This window comes from Microchirus variegatus (genome assembly GCF_963457635.1).
Source record: "Microchirus variegatus genome assembly, chromosome: 17".
In the NCBI taxonomy this organism is placed as follows: Eukaryota; Metazoa; Chordata; class Actinopteri; order Pleuronectiformes; family Soleidae; genus Microchirus; species Microchirus variegatus.
The window spans coordinates 8,725,463-8,743,037 of NC_139818.1; the positions used below are offsets into that span (position 1 = coordinate 8,725,463).

General features: G+C 38.8%; 1 protein-coding gene across 1 annotated transcript in view; it reads left to right on the top strand.

Moving 5' to 3' along the window:
• Nucleotides 1-17,575, top strand: part of LOC310939461 (protocadherin-15-like) — a gene marked incomplete at its 3' end in the record, with an annotated part of 234,158 nt that overhangs the window by 137,980 nt on the left and 78,603 nt on the right. Inside the window, exons 24-25 of the mRNA XM_083904226.1 lie at nucleotides 2,618-2,758; nucleotides 8,284-8,396. Coding sequence (XP_083760352.1) covers nucleotides 2,618-2,758; nucleotides 8,284-8,396 — 254 coding nt within the window. The remainder of the gene's footprint in view (nucleotides 1-2,617; nucleotides 2,759-8,283; nucleotides 8,397-17,575) is intronic.

Genomic DNA, 17,575 nt, shown 5'->3' on the forward strand with positions numbered 1-17,575 from the left:
TGAAAGTTCACTCTGAAACATCGCGGCTGAAAAACACTGTCAGAAAAGAGGATTTCTATCGGCTAGTTTACAGAAACTAGGAGGTTTTTGACCATAAAAACAAGTTAATATATGTAAGTAGACCTCTATAACTAACATTTATGTGCAACAGGACCACTCTATGTGACCTTTAAGAACCACATATACACGCTCACAGTGCCATTCATACTTAAAACGAGGCTCTGCGTTGCTCTGACATTCCGCAGATGTGCTGACACTGAAACTATGAATGGGCCTGGTGAGGATTTGCTGAGTCACAGCCTTTTATTTGGTTACAGAACTGAAATGTAAAAAAAAAAGTTGTCATTTCTGACCAAATCAAGAAAAACATGGTCTAATTTATGATCGTTATTCCTCCTTATAGTGTAAGTCCTGTGCTTTGGTGCCGTCCTACATCAGCTGAAGTGATTCAGAGGTTTTTTTTTTAGGTTTAGAGGTTTAGGCATCAAAGCAGACTCTGCTTGGTCATACTGTACACTATCCAAAATGTAGACTATAAATGCTCAGACAAGGCACTAAAAAGAAGCTTAAAAGCCGTATAGCAGATAGTACAGAGGCTCCAAAATAGATTGGGTCTGAAGGTTATGAATGATATTTGCATCCACATGTCTTTTATACTCTTCAGGCTCAGGATTTAACCCTGATGTTCAAACCACTGAGAATATGTCAGTGTGACATTGTGCTGACTCAGTGTAGTTTGGTGTCGGTCAAGGAAAACTCACAGTGTGTGGACACACACACTGACAGTTAAAGAGAAAATGAATGGCTTTGTGGCAAATGCAGTTTTCCTTCGTATTTTCTTTTTTCTGATTATATAAAAAAAAAAAAATGATGCTGACATGGTGGTGCAGAAATACAAGGTGCTTCAGAGTAAAGTATAGTTTAAAATATCAACACAATAAGTCACACAACTTGTGAAACATTAGGAGACTTTAGTCAAAAATAATCATCAGAAAAATAACAATGACATTCCACATTCCAGCAGTCCACATTTTGGATTATTCCGTCATGAAAAATGTCAGAATTCATGTTCAATTATTAATAACAAGAAATAATGGGGTAAAATTATACAGAACTTTTGGGATTTATTGAATTATTTATAAAGTTATGTATTTAGAATAGACACATTAGTAGCCAATAACTGCAACATGGACATAGTTTTTCACATTGTAAACTGTATTCAGACGGTAAAGCACTTTGTGTACATAGAGGACAACGTGTATAAGTACTTGCTTAAATGGCAGATTTTTTAATGGACGAAAAAAGTTACATTGAGTTACATTACATCTGTTGCAGTGAGTATACAGGGTTTATGTTGACCATTAATTTAGGTTTGTGACATTCAGTTATATTCATATTTATGTATACGGTACCAAATCATAACATATACTGAAAGAACAGGAAGAGAGGGGGAGTCTGTGTATTTCTGAGAATATGTGTACTCATTAATGCAAGCGCAGATATTATTCACTAGAACCTGTTACCCTGTCTGCCACCTCATATAAAATAACGTGATTTTATACATTTCCTGACATTTTCAGTCAAAATGATTCTTACTAACTGATGTGCTGCTTATTATCAATAACACTTCATTAGAGTCCCTAAACTTGGACCTCATTCCCAGAGTATGTGTGTGTGTGTGTGTGTGTGTGTTTGACATTTGGGTCCAAACTAATTAAATGCATTAGCAGTCCTCTCTAATTTAAAAGTTATTTGCCAAAAAAAAAAAAAAAAGTCATGACGCTGGCAGAGTTCCAGGAACTATATACAAGAGAAACTTTATACTATAATATGACATTCATACAAAGATGTAAAATATTCATTTGTAACTGTTCATAAGCGTTTTTGAGGAACATCTGTACTTCTACTGCTACTCCTGCACATTTTCCTCATGCATCTTTGGTGTAATATTACTCGTAGCCAAACAATGTCAGGATCCAAAATTTGCAGACGATGACACCTACTCTACAAAGACAAATGGTGAAGGTCCCACAGCCATATTTACACAAAAAGTTTGTCTTTTGCTGGAGTTAAAGTCTCTACTAAGGCTGGTCGTTGTGGCTTATAAATAATATCTCAATATTTTTACCCCATACCCCCATATATGAGATATATGTGCATGGATATAAAGCACACACAGGTTGATTCTCTGACTTTTTTTTGTGTGATTTTTGTGTTTGCGCTTCTTGCGTTTATTGACTACGCACTGTCAATACACTCTAACATAAAATATAATCATGTATGATTACATGATCTTAGATGACACCTGGTTTATTTCTGTGGCTTTTTACTGTTAAATGAATGATATTTATGTGTGTTAGAAACAATAATATTGACTAAAAAATATAGTAGAATTTTGCTAAAACAAAAATAAATAGGCTTAAAATTGTGATTAAATCACTCTCTTTCATATAATTTTGTCGATTTTCAATAATCAAAAAAATCAATATATATGTGTGTGTGTGTGTGTATATGTTTATTATTTAATGTTATTTTATTTATTTATTTGCTCTTGTCATGAAAGTTTTCCATGTTTAAAAAGACACTAGGTCATATAATGTGTTTATTCTCCTCACAGGGGACACCAGCAGGTCTTGTGCGCTACAGAGTGGACCAGGAAGCTTATCCATACTCTGCCAGCATATTCGATGTGGAGGAACAGACGGGACATGTGGTTACCAAAGTAAACCTTAACGAGGAGCCCAACCTCAAGTTTGGTGTAAGTGTGAACACGCATACACACACACACATTCTCTTTATGAAACAGCTGATCCCAGAAACAAAGGGCAAAAGCCTTAAAGCTTAAGCAGGTCAGAGATTAATTTAAGAGGAAGGTGGAGACGAGGGTCAATACTGGAGGGATACGTTCAGAAAGCAATTGGGAGCACAGTGTAACAAAAAATAACGTTTTGTCATTTTTTTTGAATGGAAATGTGAATATAGATATGTATGTATGTATTTGTAATACCAGAATAACTCCACAAAGCTCATTACCAGGTTCCTTCAACCCTGCCTTTTGTTATCCAGCTACAAATAAGAGGCAGAGATGTTAATGAAAAGTGACATCGCCAGAACCATGAAGAAAAAAAAAAGAAAGAAATCCTTGTATCTGTCAGTTATATTGACATATGGAATAATGGTCATTGAAGTGAAAAATAGCATTACACTATGCAAATGAGTTCAGTTTAGTCGTACCTTTTTTTTCTGATGAGCAAAAGAAATAAGTCGAGGTGATACGGAGAGATACGTTGATGTACGAGGATCATTCCTAATCTCTAAAAATATCTGCTGATATTCGTTGTTTCTCACTGTACAGTGACCTTGAGTGTACGTGTTGGTGTAAACTGCTCTTCAAGTTGAAGGTTGAGAGGTGTTACCATGGTTATTAACTGATTATTAAATTAATCATTAACAAATTGGCACTAAAATTACTAAATGAATCATTAATTTGAGTGTTTTTTAAAAATATTTTTTCTATTTTATGTATAACAAATATATATATATATATTTTTATATTTGAAACAAGCTTTTGGATTTTTAATTTAATTATTTTCTGGTTTCTTTACCCTTTATAAGAAAGAAATATTAAAAGAAAACAAAACATTTGAGAACGTCATGATTTCCAGGTATGAGAAACACTGATCATCATTTTCTTATATTTTTCGGACCAAACTAGTCCTCGATTAATCGAGATAGTATTCGTCAAACGGACAAACACTCTTTAGTACAGGCTTTTGGTTAGGCTTTGTAAAATATATTTCTTTCCAGTGTTAATATTTGTTTTCTGTTGCTTGGCCGACTTCATATAAACAAACTGGAATGTCCTCATGGAACAAGCGATGGGAATCTCTCCACACAGCATGATTCAATTCAATTCAGAAGGCAACAGGTGCGGTTCCCGTCCAATGTGTGCCTGTATTTGAGGGCACTTTTAGTGATATCCCTTGCCACACACCTTTAATAAGTCTATATAAGCCTCTATAATAAGCCTCTTAATAGAGAATTCCCACTTGTATTTTCCTCTATTGAGACTTTTAGAATGAAAAATATTTCGAGCAAGAAATATTCACACACATTCACACTGAAATGAAAAGAAAGACACGGTTCAGCAGCCAGTTGTTCCTTCACACCTTCAGCTGTTCAACCGTATTTACTGCTCTGCTTTATGGAACTATCGAACAAAAATATTGGGAACAAAAATGATTGTCTGAGACAGAACCCTGTGACCACAGACCTCGCAGTGCTGTCCTGCTGAAAAGACAAAAGAGAGAGTCAGGGACACTGCAGCAAACGGATGATGTTATTAAATACAATTTGAACTATATTCACCGCTCTGCCAGTTCTGTTCTTTTGTAAGGCATTTAATGAAGTATTTACTTCTGAGGCATCAACTGAAGCAAACAGAGGCAGCAGGGAGAGTTTTTGTGACAACATTTTTCCTTTCCTCATCTACATGAGACCATGAAACCACTGTTCACTGTTCACATTAACTGTCAACATAACTGTTTACTTGTTTCATTCAAATTCATTATCACCGCACTTAGTGCTCCACTTTCAATATAGAGTTGCAAATCAATACTAGGGCACTTTTGTGGGGGCACACGGTTGGTGTAGTGGGTTAGCGCTCTTGCCTTTGCAGCAATAAGACCCAGGTTTGTCTCCAGTTTCCTCCCACAGTCCAAAACATGCAATATGGGGATGAGGTAAATTACCCACTAAATTGACTGTAGGTGTGAGAGTGAATGGTTGTTTGTTTGTTAAAGTGGTAAAAAAAACCCAGGTTGGGTCACACCCTGGACAGTTCGCCAGTCCATTGCAGGCCCTACATATAGAGACAAACAACCATTCTCGCTCACCTACGGTCAATTTAGAGTGTCCAATTGACCTAATCTCCATATTGCATGTTTTTGGTCCGGGGCTCGAAACCAGGTCTTCTTAATGAGGAGCAAGAGTGCTAAACACTACACCAACGGTGTGGCCCTAATTGTGCACAAGAACATACATTCTTATTAAACTGAATCTGCCTTTTGATAAGACTACTCACGCCACACCATGTAGCACTCAGTTGGGTGCCTTTGTCCCTGATTAGAACTGGATACTTTTTGCAGCCTCATTCAACTTTTTCAACAACAATGCAGCAATTTCCCTATTATTTCCCCTTTGCATTATACGACTAATAAATATGACACCGTGGAGTGAAAGAGCAGTAAAAGATTTTCCCGCTGGAAAGATTAACTTCCCAACAGACTTTAATATACGCGGCATATTAAACATAGCCACATGGGGCCGAGTCTGTATATACAATGTAAATACAGTTATGCTGCATCGCTCGATGTTTGTCCCCGAAGTGTAAACTCTGCGGTTCTGTCTGCGGACATTATTACATCAATAGATGTATCCGTTTTTTTTTTCTGTTGGACTCAATTTGGTACCACATCACATGAATGGAGTCATTAAAAATGTATGTGGTCATTAGTTTCGCGTTCTACTTGCTTAGCAGCAACGTTTGTGTACATAAAGTTGCGTTTTCTTTTTTTTAACCAAACAACCTCAGGAGTCCCCGTCCATTGTACAAAGTACATATAAAGCAGAAGCTTATTAGTTTCAAAAACTGCCTTTTTCCCAGCTGTGTGTTCGTCAGTAGAGCTCCGGGGTAATGCTAATTTTGTCTTTTCATCGGGCTTTAATTAACGCAACAAGGATTCTGCATTCCTCACTCAGGAGACTCATTCTGGCTCGTTTGCTCCTGATAAGTCAAACAAAAATGTCTGTGTACAGATATTGGGTGGGATTTGAGTGAAATCAACACGAGCAGAGGTATCACTCGTGCGCGGATGAATGCACATGTGTTGAATGACTGCAATCCCATTACAGGCACAAAAGGTTCGAGTGCTTAAACCTGAAATAGACAGCTTTTTGGCTTGAAGTGCTGGTTCAGGTTTTTTTTTGTGTGTGGTAATATGAGATGCAGACATATCAGTCTAGGTGTGTATGTGTGTGTGTGTGTGTGTGTGCATTCACTCTCCCTGAAAACACAGGAAAACACAGATTGTCGTAAAATCTTCACTGAGAAAACCACGATACATCACGGCGAAACAGCTTTTTCCGTAAAAGAATTTTACATCCCTGCACACAGGAGATGCTGATAAATTGCTGCCTCTCTCAGTAAGTCCAGATGTGTTATTTTGTGACACTGAAAGTGTCGGTGTCTGAAATCCTTTTGTTTGGATTTACCAAAGTGACATAAACTTAACAAATGAGACAGCAATAGACTAGCAGCTCCTGTGTCCCTGTGAGCTTAAAGCACACATTTTTATCTATGGACTTTGGTGCAGAAGAGTGAGCTGTTTTCTTTTTGGTTGTTGCCAGATTTGCCTCCATACTTCAATGATGAAAAAATAGACCAAACATACAAACAAAATCCATGCTATTCAATTTAATTTCAATCCTTAACTATAATCCTGTTTTATCTACAGCATTCAATCAGATTGGGCCGCAATGAACTAACTCAATTTAAACCAGTAAATATTATATAATTGTATAAATAATACACTTATTTGCTTGCTTAAGTGTTCCTCCTGCTATGTTTTGACAATGTTGACCAAACTTTTATACACTTGGATCCACGAGGGACAAGAAAGATCTCTTACCAGGTTGGTAATGACTGATAAGTGATTAGAAAAGAAGACATTAGCAAAAGTTTCCAGCAATAAGAGCATTAGTGGATGTCGCTGGAACTTTATGAATATAAAGAAGGGCAATGGCAGCATCAGTGAGAATTTTCCAACTAAATAAGGGAGACAACACAATATGTCCCTGCCTTGATATTTAAGTTTGGCCTTTATTAGGACTCCTGTGGGTCCACTTAACAGCAGTTACCCCCTAATTAAATAAAGAAGAGAGGCTAAGCAGGAACAAATAAGCTCACCAGTGGGACACACAGTCATTCTGCTCTCCAATCCGAATGATTGCAAATTATGTTTCTTTCAAAGAAAGGAAATGGAAATACAGACCTTTATTTCTGGTTTATATTTTGGCCTTGCATTCATTAGCGAAGTCATTTTAACTGCTGGGCCATTCTGACAGTCAGACTGAAGATATAAACAATACTGTGAACGGAGCTCTGTTAAAGGGATAGTTTGGATATTTTAACTTGGAGTCGCAGAAGTTGGAACATTACGAATGAGTTCCACTTGAACGCAACACTAGACACTGGGTAACCTGTGTAACTTAGTACAAGTAACATTGTATTTTTAAAGTGTCCTGCTCAGGGCAACTCACCGATTTTACTTGCAAACTCCTTTCAAATCATTATTTTATTTGTTTCATTAGTCTTTGCCAGACCATTAAGGTTGTATGTGCAGAGCTGCCATTATTACAAAAGCTGCTCTCCTACTGCTTGTTTTCCCTTCATGCAGTCGTGGAAACGATACAGGAGCATCCGTGCCGACCTGCCAGGCTGCTGAACACCTAAGCCCATCAACTCCAACCTAACCTCCAGTGTTTAGCACTTTAAATAGGCACTTACTGAGCCTTTCATACAAGTATGTGCCACTCCGGCACTTAATGGACATTAACATCATTTTAAATCATGACTATTTTTAAAGCATGACCACCTTTAGCGAATGTGTTGTGAATGTTAATGTAGTTTAATCTAGATTGTTTTTATTATTATTCTTAAAATGTCTTTTTTTTGGGGGTGGAGGCGTTGATCTCTAATGTATAGTCATACATGGTGAAATAAACCCCTAATTGTGTTAATGAACAATGTCTAACAGTAATAGAATGCAACAAACATTTAGTTAAGACATTCATTTAAAACTGTTGTGTGTAACTGTTACTTATTAACACATATATCAGCTCAATGTGACTGTGTTTTTAAGCATGGCACTGTTTAGATGTTGTGTCGTGTAGATCTTGTGTTAATGCACTGCACACAGGAAGTGATTTTTTTTTTTTTTTATTTCAAGACAGATAGGCTGTAAACAACCCATAGTGAGCTCTGGTAGTCTAGTGTTACATTGTTTTTGTTCATTAAAAAAATCACCAGCAGTTACATACCGCAGCTTTAAGCTGACAAAATATTTATACTGTATATTGTTTTTTGGGTTTTTTTCTTCTGCTTTTATAACCATGTTTATGGAATCTGTGGTTTCCTTTTGTAGCACGCGAACAGTGGAAACCGTAGACGGCCTCACATGTCGCATGTTTCCTTGACCTTACGTGTTGTTGTTTGACTGACAGCTGGTGGTGGTGGCCTACGACGATGGTGAGCCTGTAAAGGAGAGCACGACTCGCGTCGAGATCACAGTCCTTCAGCCCTCCATCATTCCTATATTTACCCAAGAGGAATACAGGTACACACACACACACACACACATTCACCCACATGCTGTGTTTTTTTTTCATTTTATTTTTTTATATAAAGTCATAATTTCAGTTGTGGTTGATGTGACAACATCTGCTGCTGTTGTTGGTTATGAGATTAAAAAACGGCTTACAGGACACAGAGGGCTTCTTCAACTTAATACTGGGAGCAGGAAATGCATGCTTTTTTCGGCTGCTCTCTGTCATACCTTTGGGGTCGATGAGTTTTGATGTTACACAAGAATCTGAACTCCCATTATGAAGCCTTGAGATTCGTGATTTGGCCGGCCGGCCACGTTGAGGTTTTATAAACTGTGTTCCCATTTCGATGAAAACGGATGATAAAGCACAGCGCGTGTAGTATGCGTGGACACAGTGTCATTAACAGCTGGTTGCCATGAGATCTCAGCTCAGAATGTTTGTGATTCGCTCATCACTGTTCAAAATTGTTGAATGGGCCAATAAATATAAGTAGTATATCGGAATTTTGAACCATGCGCTCCAAAGCATGGAAAGAACTTTTTACAGAACAAAAACCAATGAAATGAAATCCCTGATACTAAAAAGTCCCAAAAAGAAATAGTCTTATTTGTCTCTCTACCTTCATTCTCCAGCTGCATCTATGTCTACAGGCTGTAAAACCACACATAGTGTAGATTTTCATCAGAACAACTGATCACTTATCAAGTCACTCTGTATTAGAAATGTATAAACCAGAGCATTCACACATTACAAATCCCTCCCGCTTGTGCTTCTTTCATGATCTTTCCTCTGCTGTGATTGGCGAGGCATAGAAAGAGTTTAGGTGAGGTCAAATGTGACATTGACCCTGTCCCAGTGTCCAGCCATTACACAGACTTTGAGCCGTGTTCATGTGTTCAAGTCTGCGAGGGCTTCAGGCTGTCCCACTGTGAAATCACAGTATGTGAGGCGCCCTTTAGGGGCTGTTTTGAACACTTTATGGCCAATTTCCATAAGTTGGACTTTGCCTGAGGGAATTACCCACAGTTCATAGTGTGTGAGTGGCATACCATTTCCCAACCTGACAGAAACATTAAAAAGACACGCACAGAAGGATCAACCAACCCTGAAGTTGACTAAAATTAAGCATAATAATGGCATTTTTTTTTCACTACTTTTTTTCTGCTCTGCAGGTATCTGTCTGTAAATGTTTTTCTAATGGTCCTATTCTGCGACTACTTTTTGGATATATTTGATCCCTCCATGGTGTTGGAGGAAATGAAATGGCCGTCCATCTTTAAATTATTGTTTTTACTTTATGATTCATTTTTATTTTTATTTTTATTTTTTTATTTTTTTATTTTTTTTAAAGATGAAAATTGCGGATGATTCTTCTCAATTTAGTTTTCCACCCAAAATGACTGATTTACATAAAATTGGACTGAGTGGTCGTTTGGAGATGGATGGCACTTGCTGAGTCCCAATGCTTTTATTTTGTCTCTTGCCGATTGATCTGTTCCTTCCTCTCATATCTTGTTTTACTTGCTGAGGAGTTTTTGACATTTACCATGATGAGGGCCGTTTATGTTATTGAAAGCGTGTCCTTGTGAGGCATTGAAAAACTCTGCATGCACCTGAAGCTGAGTAACGGCTTGAGACAGAGTTTCGCTCTTACTGAAAACAAGGCTTCCAGCAGGGACACAAGACAAAAAACTCATCATAGCCACTTATCAAGCGGCTCACCCAATAGGTCTGCAGTACCTTAAGGATATGATTGCTGCATTATCTCACTGGCAGACAGTCTGAAAGGAGGATTTTGAATACAGAAATCACAAACTAACATAGTTGAGGAATTATTGATCTTATTGCTGCCTCCATCAGTGAGATCACCAATGCCTTTGTGCTTTGATGTAAAAATCACAGATTTTCTCTATGGTTTGCCTTTTATCAACAAACTTTTACAGGCTGAAAATGCCATCTGAAGGCAGGATAACATTTTTAGCTATGGGTCATGCATCGCGCAAGAAGAAAACATCAACCAGCAATACCTTGTAAGGTACACAAGCAGGTGCTTGGAGCTTTGAGCACCTGAGCATCAAGTGCTGTAAGCTTGATGAGTGTATGTTGGCTGTGTGTAAATGTGACTGCCGTGTCAATACGCGGACATTTTTCACCACTACGAAGACGGAATTCTCTAGCGCACAGCTGTATAAAGCCTCTCTCGTCTTTTTTTAGGGAAAGAGTTCGAGGCACGAGAGAGCGACGTCAGGCAGCCATATAATACAGCACTTATATATATGTAACGTTGCTTCCAGCTACAATCGTGTGTGTGAGTGTTTGTCTGTCAGAGTTTGTATTTGTTAATGAACACACAGTTCACGTTAACAAATTCATGCACGTTGTTTGTCTTGCATGTCTCTTTGGGTAAATTGTCTGCTTTGAATTTTACATTTTCATCTCAGTGTTTTTAAGTGTGCATACGAGATAGAGAAAGTGTGTGTTTTTGTTCTTTTTCCATGTTGTGTTCGCACAGAGTGCAGTGTAGCAGCTTTAAATTAATTATCCCAGCTCCATTTAATAAAAGCTAATCATGGTGCCTGTGTGGTTTTAAGAGCTTACTAATGCAGCTCAATGGGTTTTTGTATGATTTTAGCAGAAAAGTCTTAGTGCCATGGGCAATGCTGGATTTAGTAATATTGATTCCTCTAATGAAAGAAAGTGATGATGAAACAAAGGATCTGTTTCGTGGGTGCTTTTATGAAAAGCGTAGCTACATTGACTGTTTTACTACATCACTTATATGCATTTAATAATTTAAAGGCTTTTAGATGAAAGCAGTCGTTGGCAGGATCTCTAGAAAAATATTGCTCCTCCCACCAGATGATAACAGGCAGGCTGTAGACTCACTGTACATAAAAAACAGGTTGTAGTCTTCAATTTGGTGGTTAGGGCAACCAGCAAGTAAGGATTTATGGGAAAATTAGCTTATACAAGCCACAATTCAAATGAACCAGTATTCCCCATGTGTCCAACTGCAGATCGGTCATTTAGTCTTTTCTGTAAATGAACACAACATTTTTAAATAATCATGTTGCTGCTAAGGTGGTAGCAGCCTATTCTGCATACTTATTTAGTCAGTTTTTTGGGGGGGTCTTGGCATGTTTCCCGATTTACATTAATACATTTTAAAGTCAACATCAGCCTATACCAATATTTTGTCTGTCTGTCAAAATCGTTGACTCCCCTTTGCTGTTATTTTAAACATAATTACAGCGGTTGGCTAATTTAGATATATTTGTACAACTTGATGTGACTCTTGCAAAGATAATGATTCTAGATTGTACTTTGGGGAGTTCTTATTAACTTGAAATTTGATTGGGATTGTTTTTCAGTCATATTGTGCTGTGTGTGTCTATGTTGTGGTATGAACCTTTTTTTTGTTTAGTTTTTTACTGCAAAACACATTTATCCCTGAGGGAGATGGAAGCTCCAAACTGAACTGAACTGAACTGATAATGCAGTTTGGCAATGCTTGGTGCTCTTCCGTTTACAGTGAACAACAAAATAAGACAGAAGTTTCTGTTGATGCCTCCACCATGTTTGCATGAGTCACAACGAAGCCCAGAGGAGCAGGATTTGAGTTCTCTCTTCATTTTTTCATCTTGATTTACATTATGCTGAAAGGTTATTGTTTTAATAATGCCAAACATATTCTCCCTACTACAGCTTTAAAGCTTGTAAATACAGTTAACAGCTTTCTGGCTCCTCTTTTACATATTGGTGCATTGTATGGAAAAACAGTGAGAAAAGATATGAACTTACACACAGCTCAGGACTTACCACAGCCATTCAAGCAGGGAAGTGTAAACAAACTGGAATTGTATTAACACTTGGTTGGTGGTTGGTACGGCCTCAACATAACTGGGAAAACTCTTATCCCTTATCTCTTTGTGAATTATATAAATATGACTTTAAGCTCAGTCTGACACATTGCTTTTTTGACTCGGTGCTCCAGCAAACTGCATTTCAAACTGAACAGGTGGAGTTAAAGTGCTGACTTTCAGCTTTAACTGTGTTTCAGGGTTGTTCACATTCATATGTGGTGAGCAGAATAAGACTCGCAGCTCTTATTTTTTTTTGCCCCTAGGAGTGCGTCTAAAAAAAGGTTGACAATTTCCTGCACTGTTCTCTGTAGCCAAAAGTCAGCACTTTAATCCTATAGTCAGTCTTTAATTTCAAACCCAATGTGCCCCAGAACAGATTCAAAACAAATCTTTTGCTCCTGCTTAGGGACTCAACACAACAAAGGGCTCACAATACTGTAGATTGCTTTTCAAGCTATCTCGCTGTTACTATGAAAATCACTGGCTGTATTTTATGTAAGTCAAAGGGATAATTTTATGCACCCTTGATTGTATTAATGTTAATTCAGTTAAGTTTTTTCTTTATATTCTGCACATTCTTTCCATTCTTAAGGGATTAAACAAAGTCTGTGTGCAAAGATAACACACGCACGTGCGTGCATTCGTACCGAGGAGCAGTGAAGCTTAGCGTTGGCACTGCGACCTGCTGTTTGTGCATTTTCAATCCCCTCATCTTGCAAATTTGCCTAACGAGCCAACGAGGAAGTTTGTAAAATGAGCGTGAGCAGGATTCCTCTCGCTGTCGCCAACAGTCACAGCACCTGCAGCATTAGTATGCAGACGGTACCACACATGCACTTGAATAGTTATCAGCACCCGGAGGGCAATGATCAGCATGAGGTTAAGTGAGGAGAAAGAAAATATTGCCCTTTCAAAGATTACTGACACACTTTCATTGCTTGTGCGTGTGTTTGTCGTCCCCCGACCGCGTGATGTGTATTTGTGAATGAAGGCATATACAGCTCCACCTCATCAAAATGTCTCGCAGCCATGTTCATTACTGGATGTTAATTAATCTAATCAGAAGGTGACGAGACTCGAGAGCCAAACACTTCATCATCGAAAAACATCGAACGCTTAGTTTCTTTTTTATTTTCTAGAGAATGTGTTTGATGAAATCAACGCTTTACTTTGTCTTGCATCATTTCAAAGACATTTCAGAGAGACAACAAAGTCGACAAAGGTTGGATAATTAGATCGTATGATAGCGGCTAAAATTATATAACTGCATTAAGTCCAAAAATAGGTCCAGTTGTTTCTATTTCGAAAGTATTTTAAGTAATGCAGTGAGTTAAAATGTATGCAAGAAATAAATCTCAATTATATTATAATAGAACAATATCTCCAGAGGAAACTCATGTACCACTGGTGGTACATGTACCACAGTTTGAGAACCGTGGGTCTAGCGGATCACTTTTGGTGACATGGTGTTTCTTCAAGTTTGTTGCGCTCTATAGGCGTAATGTCACCTATTTATAAAGTAGGAGTACTGTTGTGATGTATGACTTCACTACTTTCATCTGAGCTCGGCTCTCATCTAACTCCGACCCAGCTTACGTGTTTAAGCCTACAGGATGTGCTTTGTTGCTTGACTTTATTGCAAGCTTGATGTTACTGTCTTCTATTGCTATATGTAGGCAGTAGTCTGTGCATGTCACGCCACAGTTGTTGCACTCTGCACAGTTAAAAAAATGTTTTGTCCCACTAGCACTTAAAGGGACACTGTGTAGTATTTATGGGTTTATATAACCCAAAATCCACTTTTTTATACATATTATGTGCTCCTGCATTGTCTAGTCGCTGTATAATAGTTTTTGTTTCATTTTCGTAGTGTTTCAAAAAGTCATGTAAAATAACATGACCGCGGACCGCGGTTGCATAGCCACTGTTAGCAGCGAGACGCCATGTTTCTACCGGAGCCTGTAAGGACAAACGCGAGAGAACAAAACAAGCGTCTCTTTACTTGTAGCGGAAGTCCCGCCTCCTCTCTCTCCGCTTCGTCTGCTACTGCTGCGGTAGCTCGCCCTCTCCCTCGCCTCACGAACCTCATCTGCTGACACGGAGAAAGACGACGAGGACGACATTTGACCAGCTGCGGATACCGTAGCGCTCAGGGAAGGGAGGGGGTGAGCAGAGCAGCAGGTCTTTGTTGTAAATTTCAGCCTCTCCTCTAGATGGCACGATAAACTACTTATTTCCCCTTTAAGTCAAACTCCGCCTATGCTCCTGATTCTTGGATTTGAGTCACTCAGCCAGTAAGCAACATAGGTGTAACTATGCACAGTGACACTTGGCTGTAGCAGCCTGATGTGTTGTGTATTAATATTAAAGATGAGCAGGAGACAAGTTTCTCTTTTGTGTCACTGCTCATTATTAAAGTATGCACTGTTCAGTCATATATGGCTCATACAGGAAGTTCCTACACAGCATTATAGCATGATAGCCATGTTACTAAAGATGTGTATCTTGCCAGTATTTGCACCCTTGGTAATTTGCAATGGGAAAAATACACAACTCCTTGTATGGACATCCTGGGATTCTGCGTTTATAGCTCACATCTTCAGGCTTTTCGATATGTGTTTTTCTGTCTTCTTATGGGTCTTTGTGTGAATGTTATGATTAATTTTATATTGCATATCGGGAATAGCGGTAATTGTGCAGAAGTCAAAATCGACAGTATTAGTATGAACCTTTGTTGCTAATGATAATGAGTAGCAGTGCATCCATCACTCCAGAGGGGGGAGCTGCGCTTCTGAGAGCGGGTGTGCTGAATATGCCACTTCCAGGTATTGGCCAATCACAAGACAGTTGGGCTCTAGGCTGGCTGGCCAATCACAACACACTCTGTCTTCTGGGGGTGAGATTTATGTCTGAAATCTCGCGGCTCAGCACAGCGTCATATTTTTACTGTTGCTGTTATTATTATTATTTAAACAACAAAAGAAATCAGGGACTTGGAAAGCATTCACTACTTCAGTGAAGTTTATTCCTGCAAGCCTGAAAAATATTAAAACAAAATATTATAATAACTACCCTTTTCCCTGTTGTTACTAACCTCTTGTTGTGCTGTCACTTTGTAAAGTCAACATCCTCTTTCATCAATTGTCAAACAATGTTTTCCACCAAAATTAATAGAGTCCCCAAAGTCCTGAAACTGTTTAACTGTGAGGAAAAATGCGTCCTCGCACAAGCGAACGTCGAAAGACACGCATCCGCTTTGCGACTCCATAAATCTGGTAAATGCTGTCTTAACAATTCACTTGAAGGTTGCTCAGTTTGTCGGTACACACAAACAGCCGACTACACATGGAGTGCTCCTGGCCAAGTTACAAATGTGACAACGAATGACAAACAAGCTGTGTGCTGTTATTTGTAGGAAAAAAAGAAGAGAAAAATAAATGCGCGTGTAGGGGAACAGAAAGAGAAAGAATTCAGGGAGTTTCCAGGAGGAGGTAAAGCAGAGAAGGATGAGGGGGAAGATACTGCAGTAAAAGTTCTTAGTATAAGAAAAAGGAGGGAGGCTGTTGCAGCACCTATTTAAAAAAAAAAACATATGAAGCTCATAGACAGGCAAATATGACAGAGACGCATGCAAACACGCAGATCAACACACCGACTGTCAGATGAGCTGACAGACCGAAATAAATCCAAGCGACACAAAGACAAAAGAGGTGAAGGGTGGAATAGAGAAGCAGATGGACAGTCAGCCATTCAGTCAGTCAGGCTGACACCATATTCTAGCTCGAGATGGACATAGAGTCAACAGTCAGTCAGGTGGACAAAGATCTTTGCATTCATTTAAGCCCTTGTTGCATTGTGTACATTTTCTGGCCATTTATTGTTGCTGCTGCATGGATGAGTGTACGTTTCACTGTTCCCACGTGACTTTCTCTTCAGCTTCCAGCTCTTTTATGCACAGCAAATAATACGTTTTGTCATTTTGGAGACGTGCACAAGTGAAAAAAAGTAATTAAAGCAGAACTTTGCAAGTCTGGTCCTTTTTTACGCCTTCTTCTCTACGGAGCTGCACCTTGTGTCTGTGTCGCTATTTATTCACTGTCGTAAAAAACTCACTAAAGCCCCCACTGCCCTTCCCCTGTCCTGGCCATGTGCATGTTTTCAACAGAGCTGGCAAACACAAGCTGTGGAGACATGTTCAATCAAACCAGCAAAAGACGTAAAAACAGTCGAGCAAACACCTTTAAAGGATAGCAAACATTGACACTGAAAATGCACATAAATACATAGAGAACACCAAATTTATCCCAAAGATAAGTAAAGCGCAACAGCAAAAATGCCAAGTCAGCACCTGTTTTGCATGCTTCTGTGTTTTTCCAGTTCTTTCCATTCGGAAAATCTCAGTCAGGTGTTCACTCGTGTGTGGCCCCTCGCTCGGTCAGACAGTCAATTCCACTTCCTCGCTTCTGTTTCGCTGGCTCTGCCACGATGAACGTCTCAAACATCGCTTTCGCTGCCTTGATCTTATAGCCAGTACCTGGCAGGGAGGCGTGTGTGTGGTGCCGTACAGCAATTTGTGTTGATCGCAAGACCTGAGACTTTGCGAAACCTCCTGGAGAGGCTGGTTTCCCACGAACCTGAAAAGTCATGTCTGAAAAATATGTTTTCTGTTTTACATCACAGCTTCACGTGTTCACGACAGAAGACCTTACGTTTTTAGAGTGCCATATGCTTATTAGGAGCAATTTAAGATTACAAAAAGAAAAGTGTGAAAATGCAAGAAAGGTAAGTATAATATAAATGACATAAACCTGCAAAATGAGGGCAGCAGAAGACAGACAGCTCCAGTGTCCCGATGAGATTAAAATGCTGATTTTCTCAATGGGTTTTGGTGTGGAAGGGTGAGCAGTTCATAAACTTCAGTTCCCAGTCAGAAAGGATGTTCTAACTGTAAGATAAAAAGACTATATATATATCATTTGGCTTTTGGTATTTTAGCCCTATGTTAAATATCTTAAATCTGTTTGATCCTTGTTTTTCCAAGAAGCCTTTTAACATCAACACAATCAAACAGGAAGAAGTTTCACTGACTTTTTCGTAAATAGGTTGAAGTTGTTCCTCTGCCACGCTTCTCTGACAGCCGTTTAGAGACGGTGTACTTTGTTTTGACACATTGACGGGCAAAACCCAACAGATCACAGACAGAGAAGTTAACGTGGAACTACTGTTTAAACTAAATCCAGATGTTTGAAAAAATTCAAATCCATTGCTGACACTATTACACAGTGTTTATGTTGCTCTGAAAGGGAAGCAACTGTCAAGTCCTG